Source organism: Scyliorhinus torazame, chromosome 15, assembly GCF_047496885.1.
Source record: "Scyliorhinus torazame isolate Kashiwa2021f chromosome 15, sScyTor2.1, whole genome shotgun sequence".
NCBI classification, from domain to species: domain Eukaryota; kingdom Metazoa; phylum Chordata; class Chondrichthyes; order Carcharhiniformes; family Scyliorhinidae; genus Scyliorhinus; species Scyliorhinus torazame.
The window spans coordinates 79046645-79060034 of record NC_092721.1 but is presented as its reverse complement, the minus strand read 5'-3'; the positions used below and the strand labels follow the sequence as shown (position 1 = coordinate 79060034).

Genomic DNA, 13390 nt, shown 5'->3' with positions numbered 1-13390 from the left:
GTCGAGTTGAGGTACATACCCACAAGGGGGAAAGTTGGGAAAAACAAAACCAGGGCTCCTTGGATGACTAAATAAATGGAGAGTAAGATGAAGCAGAAAAAGTGTGCAGGATTGATGCCCATTTGATTAATGCAAGTGAGAACCAGGATGATTGCAGATAATACCTAGAAGTTCAGAAAAGAGAAATAACATAACATAGAACAGTACAGCACAGAACAGGCCCTTGGACCCTCTGAAGAGAAAGGGTAAGAAGAGTTGGGCAAGCAACATAAAAGAGAATCCAAATATAGACAAATAAATAGTAAAAGGGTGGTAAAAAGCAAAGTGGAACCAATTGGGGATTAGAAAGAAAATTTAAACATGAAGGCAGTGGATCTAGCTGAGGGCTCAGATTAATACTTTGCAGCTGTTTGAACCAAGAAAGAAAATGCTGCACAAGTCCTAGCGGAAGAGGAGGAGGTGGTTGATGCACTGGATGGGCTATAGGTTGCTATTGGAGAGTTACTATTGGTTGTTCTAAAGCTGATGCATCACCAGAACCTGAGAAGATGCACCCCAAGATACTGAGGGATGTAAGAATGGAAGTGATAGAGGTTCTGGCCATAGTCTTCCAATCCTCCTAAGAGAACTGCAAGATTGCAAGTGTTACACATTGTTCAAAAAGGGGTTTAATGATCAGCCGAGCAGCCACGGAGCTTTCAGAAAAACCTTTAGAAATGATAATCCAGGACAAATGTGAATTAATTAATGGAAGCCAGCACAAAGTTGTGTTGAGATACCTTGATTCAATCTTTTGCTTAAGGATCAGAGACATTTGATGAGGGTAATGTGGTTGATATTGTGCACTTGGACTTCCAAAGGTATTAGCGAAGCATCACCTTAAAGTCTTTTCAGCAAATTTGAAACCCATAGCATAAACGGGACAGCGGCATCATGGATATTAAATTGTTTGAATGTAAGGAAAGAGAGAGTAGTGGTGAATTGTTGGAGGAAGGATTAAGCAACCTAACTGTGGGTGTACAGGGCACATTTTCAAAATTTGTGAATGACACAAAACTTGGAAGCATTGAAAATAGGACTAGACTCTGAGATATAGACAGGCTAGTAGAATAGACATTTAATTACATTTAATGCGGAGAAATACATTTTAGTTGGAAGAACAAAGAGACAATCTTCCACTTCCTGATCATGGCGCTATTAGCCGCCCAGTAATAGTTGCTAAAATTTGGCAGCGCCAGCCCGCCCTCTCCCTGACTCTGCTCAAGCATTACCTTCCTTACCCGCGGGGTCTTGCCCGCCCAGACGAAGCCCGTGATCACTCTGTTGACCCGCTTAAAAAAGGACACCGAAATACAGATAGGTATCTTGGGAGGACCGTCATTTTCACCGTTTGCACCGTCCCGGCCAGAGACAACAGAAGCGCGTTCCATCTCCGAAAATCGTCCTTCATTTGGTCCACTAGCCGGGCCAGATTCAATTTATGCAGCCGCTCCCATTCCCACGCCACTTGGATGCCCAGGTACCAAAAACTTCCCTCCACTGACCTAAACGGCAGCACATCCAGTCGCCCCTCCTGTCCCCTCGCCTGAACCACAAACATCTCGCTCTTTTTCATATTTAGCCTATACCCCGAAAACTGGCTGAATTCCCCTAGAATCTTCATGATTTCTTCCATCCCCTCTACTGGGTCCGAAACGTACAGAAGCAGATCATCTGCATAGAGCGAAACCCTGTGCTCCAGCCCCTTGAGGCTCTCTGAGCAATTGCCAGCGGCTCTATAGCCAGCGCAAACAACAGTGGGGAGAGGGGGCATCCCTGTCTCGTCCCCCGGTGCAGTCTAAAATAGTGAGAAGTTGTCCTATTCATCCGTACACTAGCCACAGGAACCTGATACAGTAACCTGACCCAGTCAATAAAGCCCCGCCCAAATCCGAACCATCCCAGTACCTCCCACAGATAATCCCATTCTACCCGATCAAAAGCCTTTTCTGCATCCATTGCGATCACTACCTCCACCTCCCTACCTTCCGGGGGCATCATGATCACATTTAACAGCCTTCTTACATTGGCCACCAACTGCCTGCCCTCAACAAACCCCGTCTGGTCTTCCCTAATAACGTCCGGAACACAATCCTCAATCCTGGAGGACAAGATTTTGGCCAGCAACTTGGCATCTACATTCAACAGGGAGATCGGACTGCAGGACCCACACAGCTCCGGGTTCTTGTCCCGCTTAAGAATCAGCGAAATCGTTGCCTGTGACATCGTCGGGGGCAGCACCCCTCTTTCCCTTGCCTCATTGAACATCCTCAACAACACCGGCCCGAATATCCCCGAGAACCTTTTATAAAACTCCACTGGGTACCTGTCCGGATCCGGGGCCTTACCCGCCTGCATCGCCTTCAAGCCCTCCACTATCTCTTCCAGCCCAATTGGGGCTCCCCAGCCCTTCTACCTGCTCTCCGTCCACCGTTGGGATATTCAGCCCCTCCAAGAAGTGCCTCATCCCGTCCTGCACGTCGGGGGTTCCGACCTGTACAGCCTGCTGTAGAAATCCCGAAATGCCTTATTCACCCCTACTGAATCACCAACCAGGTTCCCCTCACCGTCCTTTATTTTCCCTATCTCCCTAGCTGCCCACTCTTCCTAAGCTGCTGTGCCTTCTCTCCATGTTCAGAAATCGCCCTCCTTGCCTTTCTCAGCTGCTCCACCGCCCTCCCTGTGATCAGCAAGCTAAACTCTTCCTGCAACCTCCGCCGTTTCCTTAAAAGCCCTGCCTCTGGGGTCTCCGCATACCTCCTATCAATCTGTAGTATCTCCTTTACCAGTCGGTCCGTCTCTGCCCTGTCCACCTTCTCCCTCTGAGCCCGGATGGAGATCAGCTCCCCGCTGACCACCACCTTCAGTGCTTCCCAAACCATTGCTGCTGAAATTTTGCCCGTGTCATTGACCTGCAGATAGCTCTGAATACATTTCCTCAACCGCTTGTACACCCCTTCATCCGCCAAAAGTCCCACATCCAACCTCCAATGTGGGCGCTGGTTACTGTCTTTGCTAACCTGCAGGTCAACCCAGTGCGGTGCATGGTCTGAGATTGTAATCGCCGAGTACCCAGTGTCCACTATCCCAGCCAGAAAGGCCCTGCTCAAAATAAAGAAATCAATCCGGGAGTACACTATGTACGTGGGAGTAGAAGGAGAACTCCTTCACCCTCGGCTGCCCAAATCTCCATGGATCCACCCCCCCCCCCCCCCCCCCCATCAGCTCCATGAACATTCTTAGTTCCTTTGCCATTGCTTGCACCCTGCCCGTTTTCGGGCTTGACCGGTCTAAGCCAGGGTCCATAACTGTATTGAAGTTCCCTCCCATGACCAACCTGTGCGAGTCCAGGTCTGGTATCTTTCCCAGCAGCCTCCTAATAAACTCCAGATCGTCCCAGTTTGGCGCATATACATTAATTAATACCAGCTGCATCCTCTCTAGCTTCCCACTGACGATAATGTAGTGAACTCCCACGTCCGAGACTATTCTTCCCGCCTCAAACTCCACCCGCTTATTGATCAAGATCGCAACCCCTCTATTCTTATAATCTAGTCCCGAGTGAAACACCTGGCTGACCCAGCTTTTCCTCAGTCTAACCTGGTCCGTTACCTTAAGGTGCGTCTCCTGCAACATTACCAGGTCCGCCTTCAATCCCCTAAAATGCGCGAACACACGTGCCCTTTTGACCCGCCCATTAAACCCTCGAACATTCCAGGTGATCAGCCTAGTTGGGAGGGCTCATTGCCCCCCCATCCGCCGATCAGCCATCCCCTTTTTTAGGCCTGCCTTCAGCCCGTGTCACTGAACCTGAAAGAAAATTGGCAATAGGATGGTTAAAATCAAGAATTTTGTTCAAAAGTTAATAATGTTTGTCATATTCCCTGTATCTCTTGAGTGAGCATTTGTGCATATTTATTATTCTGAGGATAAATATTGTCATTTTTTTCTTCTTCTGCAGAACTTGAATATCAAAATGTTGACCGATGATATGGTGAGGCCTTTTTATGTTTCAGTAATATCCTTGTGTTTTACTGTTGTTACTGAGTTGCAATTTGATTTTGCAGCTCAAATTGAATGTCTGTTAATATTGGATTAATGTTCATGTTTCTGCACATGCTTAAATCAATAAATTGGTTTGGAATATTTTAGTACTTTTTGTACATATTTTCTTTTGGGCACTAATTTAAGATTCACGGCTCATCATTGTCAGTCCTGCAGATGGCAGCAGTGTCCAGCTTGGGCACTGCATTAGCATTATGTGGTGACTAAAATCTGGTGATTCATATCCAACACTGATGAAGAGGTTTGTGAACCAAGGATACTGTTAAAGTGAATTGCTTACATAAGAACATAAGCAATAGGAGTAGGCCATCTGGCCCCTCGAGCCTGCTCCGCCATTCAATGAGATCATGGCTGATCTTTTGTGGACTCAGCTCCACTTTCCGGCCCAAACACCATAACCCTTAATCCCTTTTATTCTTCAAAAAACGATCTATCTTCATCGTAAAAACATTCAATGAAGGAGCCTCAACTGTTTCACTGGGCAAGGAATTCCATAGATTCACAACCCTTTGGGTGAAGAAGTTCCTCCAAAACTCATTCTTAAATCTACTTCCCCTTATTTTGAGGCTATGCCCCCTAGTTCTGCTTTCACCCGCCAGTGGAAACAACCTGCCGCACCTATCCTATCTATCCCCTTCATAATCTTATATGTTTCTATAAGATCCCCCCTCATCCTTCTAAATTCCAATGAGTACAGTCCCAGTCTACTCAACCTCTCCTCGTAATCCAACCCCTTCAGCTCTGGGATTAACCTAGTGAATCTCCTCTGCACACCCTCCAGTGCCAGTACGTCCTTTCTCAAGTAAGGAGACCAAAACTGAACACAATACTCCAGGTGTGGCCTCACTAACACCTTATACAATTGCAGCAGAACCTCCCTAGTCTTAAATTCCATCCCTCTAGCAATGAAGGACAAAACTCAATTTGCCGCCTTAATCACCTGTAAACCAACTTTTTGCAACTCGTGCACTAGCACACCCAGGTCTCTCTGCACAGCAGCATGTTTTAATATTTTATCATTTAAATAATAATCCCTTTTGCTGTTATTCCTATCAAAATGGATAACCTCACATTTGTCAACATTGTATTCCATCTGCCAGACCCTAGCCCATTCACTTAACCTATCCAAATCCCTCTGCAGACTTCCGCTATCCTCTGCACCTTTTGCTTTACCACTCATCTTAGTGTCGTTTGCAAACTTGGACACATTGCACTTGGTCCCCAACTCCAAATCATCTATGTAAATTGTGAACAATTGTGGGCCCAACACTGATCCCTGAGGGACATCACTAGCTACTGATTGCCAACCACAGAAACACCCATTAATCCCCACTCTTTGCTTTCTATTAATTAACCAATCATTTATCCATGCTACTACTTTACCCTTAATGCCATGCATCTTTATCTTATGCAGCAACCTTTTGTGTGGCACCTTGTCGAAAGCTTTCTGGAAATCCAGATATACCACATCCATTTGCTCCCCGTTATCTACCGCACTGATAATGTCCTCAAAGAATTCCTCTAAATTAGTTAGGCACGACCTGCCCTTTATGAACCCATGCTGCGTCTGCCCAATGGGACAATTTCCATCCACCCTGACCACCCCCTTCAATGCTTCCCACACCACCGCTGCTGAAATTTCCCCCGTGTCATTGACCTGCAGGTAGCTCTGAATACATTTCCTCAGCTGCTCGCACACCTCTTCGTCAGCCAAAAGTCCCACATCCAACCTCCAGTGCGGGCGCTGGTTACTGTCTTTACTAACCTGCAGGTCAACCCAGTGCGGAGCATGGCCTGAGATTGTAATCGCTGAGTACCCAGTGTCCACCACTCCAGCCAGCAAGGCCCTGCTCAAAATAAAGAAATCAATCCGGGAGTACCCTTTACGCACGTGTGAGTAGAAGGAGAACTCCTTCACCCTCGGCTGCCCAAATCTCCATGGAGCCTCTCCCCTCCCATCAGCTCCATGAACCCTCTTAGTTCCTTTGCCATTGCTGGCACCCTGCCCATTTTCGAGCTTGACCGGTCCAAGCCAGGGTCCATAACTCTGTTGACGTCCCCTCCCATGACCAACCTGTGCGAGTCCAGGTCCGGTGTCTTCCCCAGCATCCTCTTCGTAAACTCCACGTCATCCCAATTTGGAGCATATACATTAACTAATACCACTTGCACCTCCTCTAGCTTCCCACTGACCATAATGTACCGACCTGCCACGTCCGAGACTATTCTACCCGCCTCAAACACCACCCGCTTATTGATCAGGATCGCGACCCCTCTAGTCTTTGAATCTAGTCCCGAGTGAAAGACCTGACTGACCCAGCCTTTAATCAGTCTAAACTGGTCCGTTACTCTAAGGTGCGTCTCCTGCAACATTACCACGTCCACCTTCAATCCTCTAAGAGGCGCCAACACGTGTGCCCTTTTGACCGGCCCATTTAACCCTCGAACATTCCAGGTGATCAGCCTAGTTGGGGGGCTCATTGCCCCGCCCCCTCCTCCACCGTCCACTTTTTTAGGCCCGCCTCCAGCCCGTGCTCCGCTCCTCCACCGGTCCATCCCCAGGCAGCCCCCGCCCCCAACCTCCTCTCTGTCTCTCAGCCCAAGTCCCTCCCTCATCAGCAGAACATTTCTTCCCCCCCCCCCCCCTTCCAGTAACAACACCCTGTAACCCAACCCCTTTCCTAAACCAAACATATGCACCCCCCCCCACTACGCCTCCAAGACCTACCTCGCCCAGCTAGCTTGGTGGCCCCCCCATCCCCGGTGCCAGATAGCCTCCCACCTATTGTCTGTCCGTCCCCTGCTCATACAAACAAACTCCAACATCAAACAGTCCTCACACAATTGCCCAACAGATAAACACCAAGAACAAAACAAGCACACATCCATCCCCCAACAGTGCAAATGAAAACCGTAACTCACTCAGCTCTACTGCTGGTTCAAAATTAATGCAAACGGCATCACAAACATCTTCTTCCCTGAAACGCAAAACGAGAAACTTTTCACAAAAAGGGAGAAACAAAAACGTGAATGCTGCAGCCAAGTTCAAAAGTTCTCAATCCACCACCAGCCCTTTTTTGCAAAGTCCAATGCTTCCTCGGGCGACTCCAAGGACTGGGAGAATGCCCCATCCCCCAGCAACTTCTCAAACATGTCTGCGATGTGTGCCCCAGCGCCCATTCCTTCGGACCCCTCCGGGAGTCCGCGATTCTTAGGTTCTGCCGGCGGGACCTATTCTCTAGGTCCTCCACCTTCTCCAGAAGCTTCTTCTGCAGTTCCCTCAGCATCCCCACCTCCAGCTCCACAGCAGTCTGATGTTCCTTCTGCTCAGCCAGCGACTTCTCCACCTTCTGGATCGTCTGATCCTGGGTGTCCAATATATGCTCCAACTGCTCAATCGACTCTTTTATCGGGTCCAAGCAGTCCTGTTTCTGCATAGCAAAGCTTTCCTGAATGACTTGCATCAGCTGCCCCATAAATTGCTGGGTCGACAAGCCAGACGTCCGAACCTCCGCCATGCTGTCTTCTGTTACAGCGACAGCCCAAGCCTTCTCTATCTTTTTGTTTCTGCCCTTACGAACACTTCTAGTCCTTCTCTCCATGCACCCAAGTGTGAATTCAGTAAACAATTGCCACTAACATCCGTTCTACAATTCAAGTCCGGTAGAAAAACGAGGGAAAGGTCCAAAAGTCCGACCGGAGCGGGAGCCACCAAATGTGCGGCTTACCCCATCATAGCCGCCACCGGACGTCCCATTTAACAGCTCTCTTGTATGTAAAAATTACTTCGATACTAATTCCAAAGCACAAGCCAAAAATGTTAAAATAAATATTGATTCAGTATAAAATCCTGTTTGACATGTGTACTTGTCCCTGCCCACCTTATTTGTCAGGGCCTAACTGCCTGCCAGTCTTATAATAATCTAGAAGAACCCTGCTGTCAAGCCCAGTAAAGGCATGTTAGGTTCATAACTTTTAAAACATAAACTGTATTTGGCATGGAGTCTTCGGGAACTGACTTTCCATATTAAAATGAACCATGGTGGACTGCAAAATTGGCTGCCGAGGGTCACCAGACTCTTGGTCTGTGGACTCAAAATCTACCACACTGTCTCGAATGGACAAACGGGCACATTCCAGATTAGTGATGTCACTCCCCATCTCCTGAAATCATGGAAAAAAGTGTTTCCTGACTCCGCCGGCACATTTTTCACATTTGCGACCATCCCAATACGTTGACCGCATTCCAGAATCTTCCTTGAAAAGTGAACATCAATGCATCCACCTCTTTCGGCACTCTGGGATGAGACCATCAGACTCGGGGCCCTTATGATCTTCCAGCCCCATTAGTTTCCCCAGCATTACTTTTTTACTCATACTAATTTCTCCCCAGTATTTCTTGGAGCTTTTTTGTCATTCCTCTGTGGCGAATGACACAAAGTATTTGTTTAGTTTCTCTGCCATTTCCTCATTACCCATTATAAATTCTCCTGTCTGTAATTGGGCCACATTTGCCTTTACTAATTTTTTTTTCCTTTTTACATCATTGAGGAATCTTTTACAGTCTTTTTTATGTTCATCACTGGTTTGATTTCATATTCTATTTTCACTTTCTTGATTCTCTTTTGCTGAATTTTAAAATGTGCCCAATCCTCAGGCATACCACTTTTTGGATAACTTCAGAGGCCTCTTCCTTTGATCTGAAAGCAACTCAAACTTCTCTTCTTAGCCATGGTAGGATCATTTTTCCTACTGGCGTTTGGTACCTTAAAGGAATTAAATTTGTCAAAAGTCATGAATTAATTGTTTATCTGCTAACCATTGCCGAACTGCTGTCATAACTTTGTGCAATTTACCCAATCTACCTCAGCTCAACTCGTCCCTCATACCTTCACAGCTTCCTTTGTTTAGATTAAATACTCAAGTTTCAGATTGAGCTGTATCACTTTTAAACTTCATTTAAAATTCCATCTTATTATGGCCACTCTTCCCTAAAGGGTCCTTTAGAGTGAGCCCTTTTTGATTGCACAATATTAGATCTAAAATAGCCGTTTCTCCAGTTGGTTCCTCAACAACTGTTTTAGAAAACCATCTCGTATACAATCCAGGAAATTGTCGTCCTCATCATTAGTGCTAATTAGGTTTACCTAGTCTATGTATAGATTGAAGTCTCTGTGATTACTATATCACCCTTGTTATATGCAGCTTTAATTTCCTAAATTAAACCATGCCCTATATTACCGCTGCTGTTTGGTGGCCTATCAGCAACTCCCACCAATGTTTGCTGTCCCTTGCTGTATCTCCACCCAAACTGATTCTACACCTTGATCTTCCGATCTAGAATCCTGACTCGATGTATTGATCCCATCCTTCATAAACAGTGCGATCCACCTCCTTTTTCCTTTTTTGCCTATCCTTCTAACTGCAGAATACCATTGGTTTCCTCCAGGATTCCTCCTCCATCCTAACCCATTCTGCCCCCTCTCCTTCCCACCACCGCTTCATAGAACATACAGGGCAGAAGGAGGCCATTCGGCCCATCCAGTCTGCACCGATCCACATAAGCCCTCACTTCCACCCTATCCCCGTAGCCCAATAAGCCCGCCTAATCTTTTTTTGACACTAAGGGCAATTTAGCATGGCTAATCCACCTAACCTGCACGTCTTTGGACTGTGGGAGGAAACCGGAGCACCCGAAGGAAACCCACGTAGACATGGGGAGAACGTGAAGACTCCATAGACAGTGACCCGGGTAATCGAACTTGGGACCCTGCCGCTGTGAAGCCACAGTGCTATCCACTTGTGCTACTGTGCTGTCATCTTCACATTCGCCGCCCAGTCGTAATGTAGCAGGTCCGACAACGCCAATGCTCCCTGCTGTTTCTGCCTCTGTAACAGGGTCCTCTTTACCCTTGGCATCTTCCCTGTCCATACAAAGTTCAATATAATTGTGTCCAATTTCTGAAAGATAACCTTCGGTATAAAGATCTGAAGTGTCTGGAAAATAAATGGGAACCTGGGCAGAATGTTCATCTTTACCATTTGGATCCTCTCCGCCAAAGTCAACTGCAGCATATCCCACCTCTTCAGATCCTCCCTAGCCTCCTCCACCAGTTTTGTTAAATTCCATTTGCGAATTATCGCACATTCCCTCGCCACCTGAATCCCCAAGTACTGTCTCTAGCCACCTTAAATTCATATGGGGAGGGAAGGTGGGCAGAGTTAGAAAGTTACTACGACAGAGGGGAAGGCAGGCAGGGGAGCCGGGTCTTCCGAACCTGATGTATTATTACTGGGCGGCGAATGTGGAGAAGGTGCGGTGCTGGGTAAGAGGGGTTGATTCCCAGTGAGTCGGAATGGAGGAGAGTTTGTGCAGGGGGTCGGGATTGAAAACACTAGCAACAGCGCCGCTCCCGATAGCCCCGGGGAAGTACTCGGGGAGTCCGCTAATAATAGCTTCATTGAGAATTTGGAGGCAGTTTCGCCAACACTTCGGGTTGGGGGCAGGGTCAAGGGAAATGCCGATTCAGGGGAACCACCGGTTTGAGCCAGGAAAGTAGGATGGAAATTTTCAGAAATGGGAGGAGAAGGGGATTAAGACACTAAGATTTGTTTCTTAGGGGTCGGTTTGCAGGATTGAAGGAGCTGGAAGTGAAGTATGGGCTGGATCAGGGGGAAATGTTTAGATACATGCAGGTTCGAGATTTTGCCAGAAAGGAGATACAGAACTTCCCAGAGGAGCCGGCCTCCACATTGCTGGAGGGGGTGCTGACAGCAGGGGGACTGGAGAAAGGGGTAGTGTCAGTGGTTTACGGAGCTATTTTGGAAGAGGAGAAGGCACCACTGGAAGGGATCAAAGCAAAGTGAGAGGAAGAGTTGGGAGAGGGTATGGAGGAGGGGTTCTGGTGTGAGGTGCTCTGGAGAGTGAATGCCTCCACCTCGTGCGCGAGGTTGGGGCTGATACAGCTGAAGGTGGTATACAGAGCACACCTCACTAGGTCGAGGGTGAGCCGATTTTTTGAAGGAGTAGAAGATGCGTGTGAACGTTGCGGGGGGGAGGGCCCGCTAATCACGTTCATATGTTTTGGTCCTGTCCAAAGCTAGAGGATTACTGGAAGCAGGTTTTTAGGGTAATTTCTAAAGTGGTGCACGTGAAACTGGACCCGGGCCCCCGGGAGGCCATATTTTGGGTGTCGGACCAGCCAGGGTTGGAAACAGGTGCGGTGGCAGATGTTGTAGCCTTTGCCTTGTTGGATCGCCTCAAGGTGGATCCTGATGGGTTGGAGAGCAACCTCTCCACCCTGTGCCCTGGCGTGGTGGGGGGACCTGTTGGAACTCTTGACTCTTGAGAAGGTTAAGTTTGAACTGAGGGGAAGGATAGAGGGGTTCTACAATTCATGGGCATTATTCATTATGCACTTTCAAGAACTGGATAACATTTGAACATTAGTTGTGGGGGCGGGGGGGGGGGTTTAATGGTAGCTATGGGTGATTCCTGATCATTTGTTTATGTGAACATGCGGGCGAATGTTTGTTGTTTGGTGGGAGGATGGGATCGTTGTTATTGATATGGGGATTGACATATTTGTTACTGATCATTGTTTATTGTTGGTGGGTGTGATTTGGGAGCAAATGTGAAAAAGAAGGAGAATAAAGAAATATTTAAAAAGCTAGCAACCTCATTGGCAAACCTCCTAAATCGGCTCGATGATCCAACTTATTCACCGGAACACTTCACTTGTCCTTACCTTTAATTTGTATCCTGAGAACGTCTAAACCTCTCCAACAAGCCCATGATCCTCTCCATGCTTTCCAGCTGGTCCAAAACATACAATAGTGGGTAGTCAGCACAGAGCGACATCCGATGCTCCTTCCGTCCCCTCGTAATCCCTTGCCAGTCTGCTGAACCCCTTGCTAGAGGCTCTATAGCCAGCGCAAACAACAGCGCCATCCCTGCCTTGTTCCCCGGTGTAATTCGAAGTTCCGTGAACCCATGTAATTGGTCCGCACACTCGTCCTCAGTGCCACGTATAATAGGCGCACCCATGCAACAAACTTCGGCCCAAACCCAAACCTTCCCAGCACCTCAAACCGGTACCCGCCACTCCACTCGGTCGAATGCCTTCTCCGCATCCATGGACACCACTACCTCCGTACCTGAGCTTCCAATGGGGTCATAATCATATTTAACAGTCTCCTTATATTGCTAGAAGGGTGCCTGCCCTTCCCGAAGCCTGTTTGGTCCTCCGCAACCCAGGACACAACCTTCCATCCTTCCTGCCACCAACTTAGCCAGCACTTTCACATCAATATTTAACAGCGATATAAGTCTATACGACCTACATTTCAACGTGTGCTTCCCCTTTTTCGGTATTAACGTGGTTGTTGCTTACGTCATCGTCTCCGGCAGCACCCCCTTCTCCAACCCTCATTAACTGTCCTCAAGAGATGTGGCGCCAGGTCCGTCGCGAACTCCTCATAACATTCCGCCGGATAGCCATCAGATGCCAGTGCCTTCTCTGACTTTATACCCCTTGTACTGCCCAACATCTCCCTCAGCCCCAGGGGCTCCCCTAGCACCTGTCTCTTATCTTCCTCCAGCTGTGAAATCTCCAATTCATCGAAGAACCAACCCATGTCCACCTCCTCACCCCCACCCCGGGTCATCCCTGTACAGTTCCTTATAATAATCCTGAAATGCCTCATTTATCTTCTCCAGCTCCGACACAACATCCCAGTCCGTATCTTCAGCATTTCCCTGGACGCAGCCTGTATTCATTGCTGATGCGCTAACATCCGACTCACCTTCTCCCCGTATTCCTACTGCATCCCACTTGCCCTACGCAGCTGTCTTCCCGCCCTCCCCATTGTCAGTCTAGTAAATTGCCCATGTAATTTTTTCCTCCTCGCCAATCCCTTCGTGGTGGGCACCCTCGAGTACTCCGTGTACCTCCACTATCTTCTTCATTAGCTGTTCACATTCTTCCCTCCTTTTCCTATCCGCATGAGCTTTGAACGAGATAATCTCCCCTTGGACCACCGCTTTTAGCAGCTTCCCATAAGGTGGCCGCCGACACCTCCCCTTTTTGGTTTAATTCTACATGATCTTTAATCATAACCCGCACTTTGTCACAAAACCCTCTATCTGCCAACAACCCCGAATCGAGACTCCACCCCGGCCTCTGCTCCAGTCCCGATCTAAGTCGAATCTCCAGCCAGTGGGGCGTATGGTCTAAGATTACGATCCCTGCGTACTCTGCCCCCTCCACCCCACCAAAATCTCCTG

General features: G+C 48.0%; 1 protein-coding gene across 1 annotated transcript in view; it reads left to right on the top strand.

Annotated features, from left to right (window-relative positions):
- LOC140391630 (protein diaphanous homolog 3-like) overlaps positions 1 to 13390 on the top strand; it is an 837607-nt gene that overhangs the window by 35579 nt on the left and 788638 nt on the right. The window contains exon 2 of the mRNA XM_072476316.1: positions 4001 to 4033. Coding sequence (XP_072332417.1) covers positions 4001 to 4033 — 33 coding nt within the window. The remainder of the gene's footprint in view (positions 1 to 4000; positions 4034 to 13390) is intronic.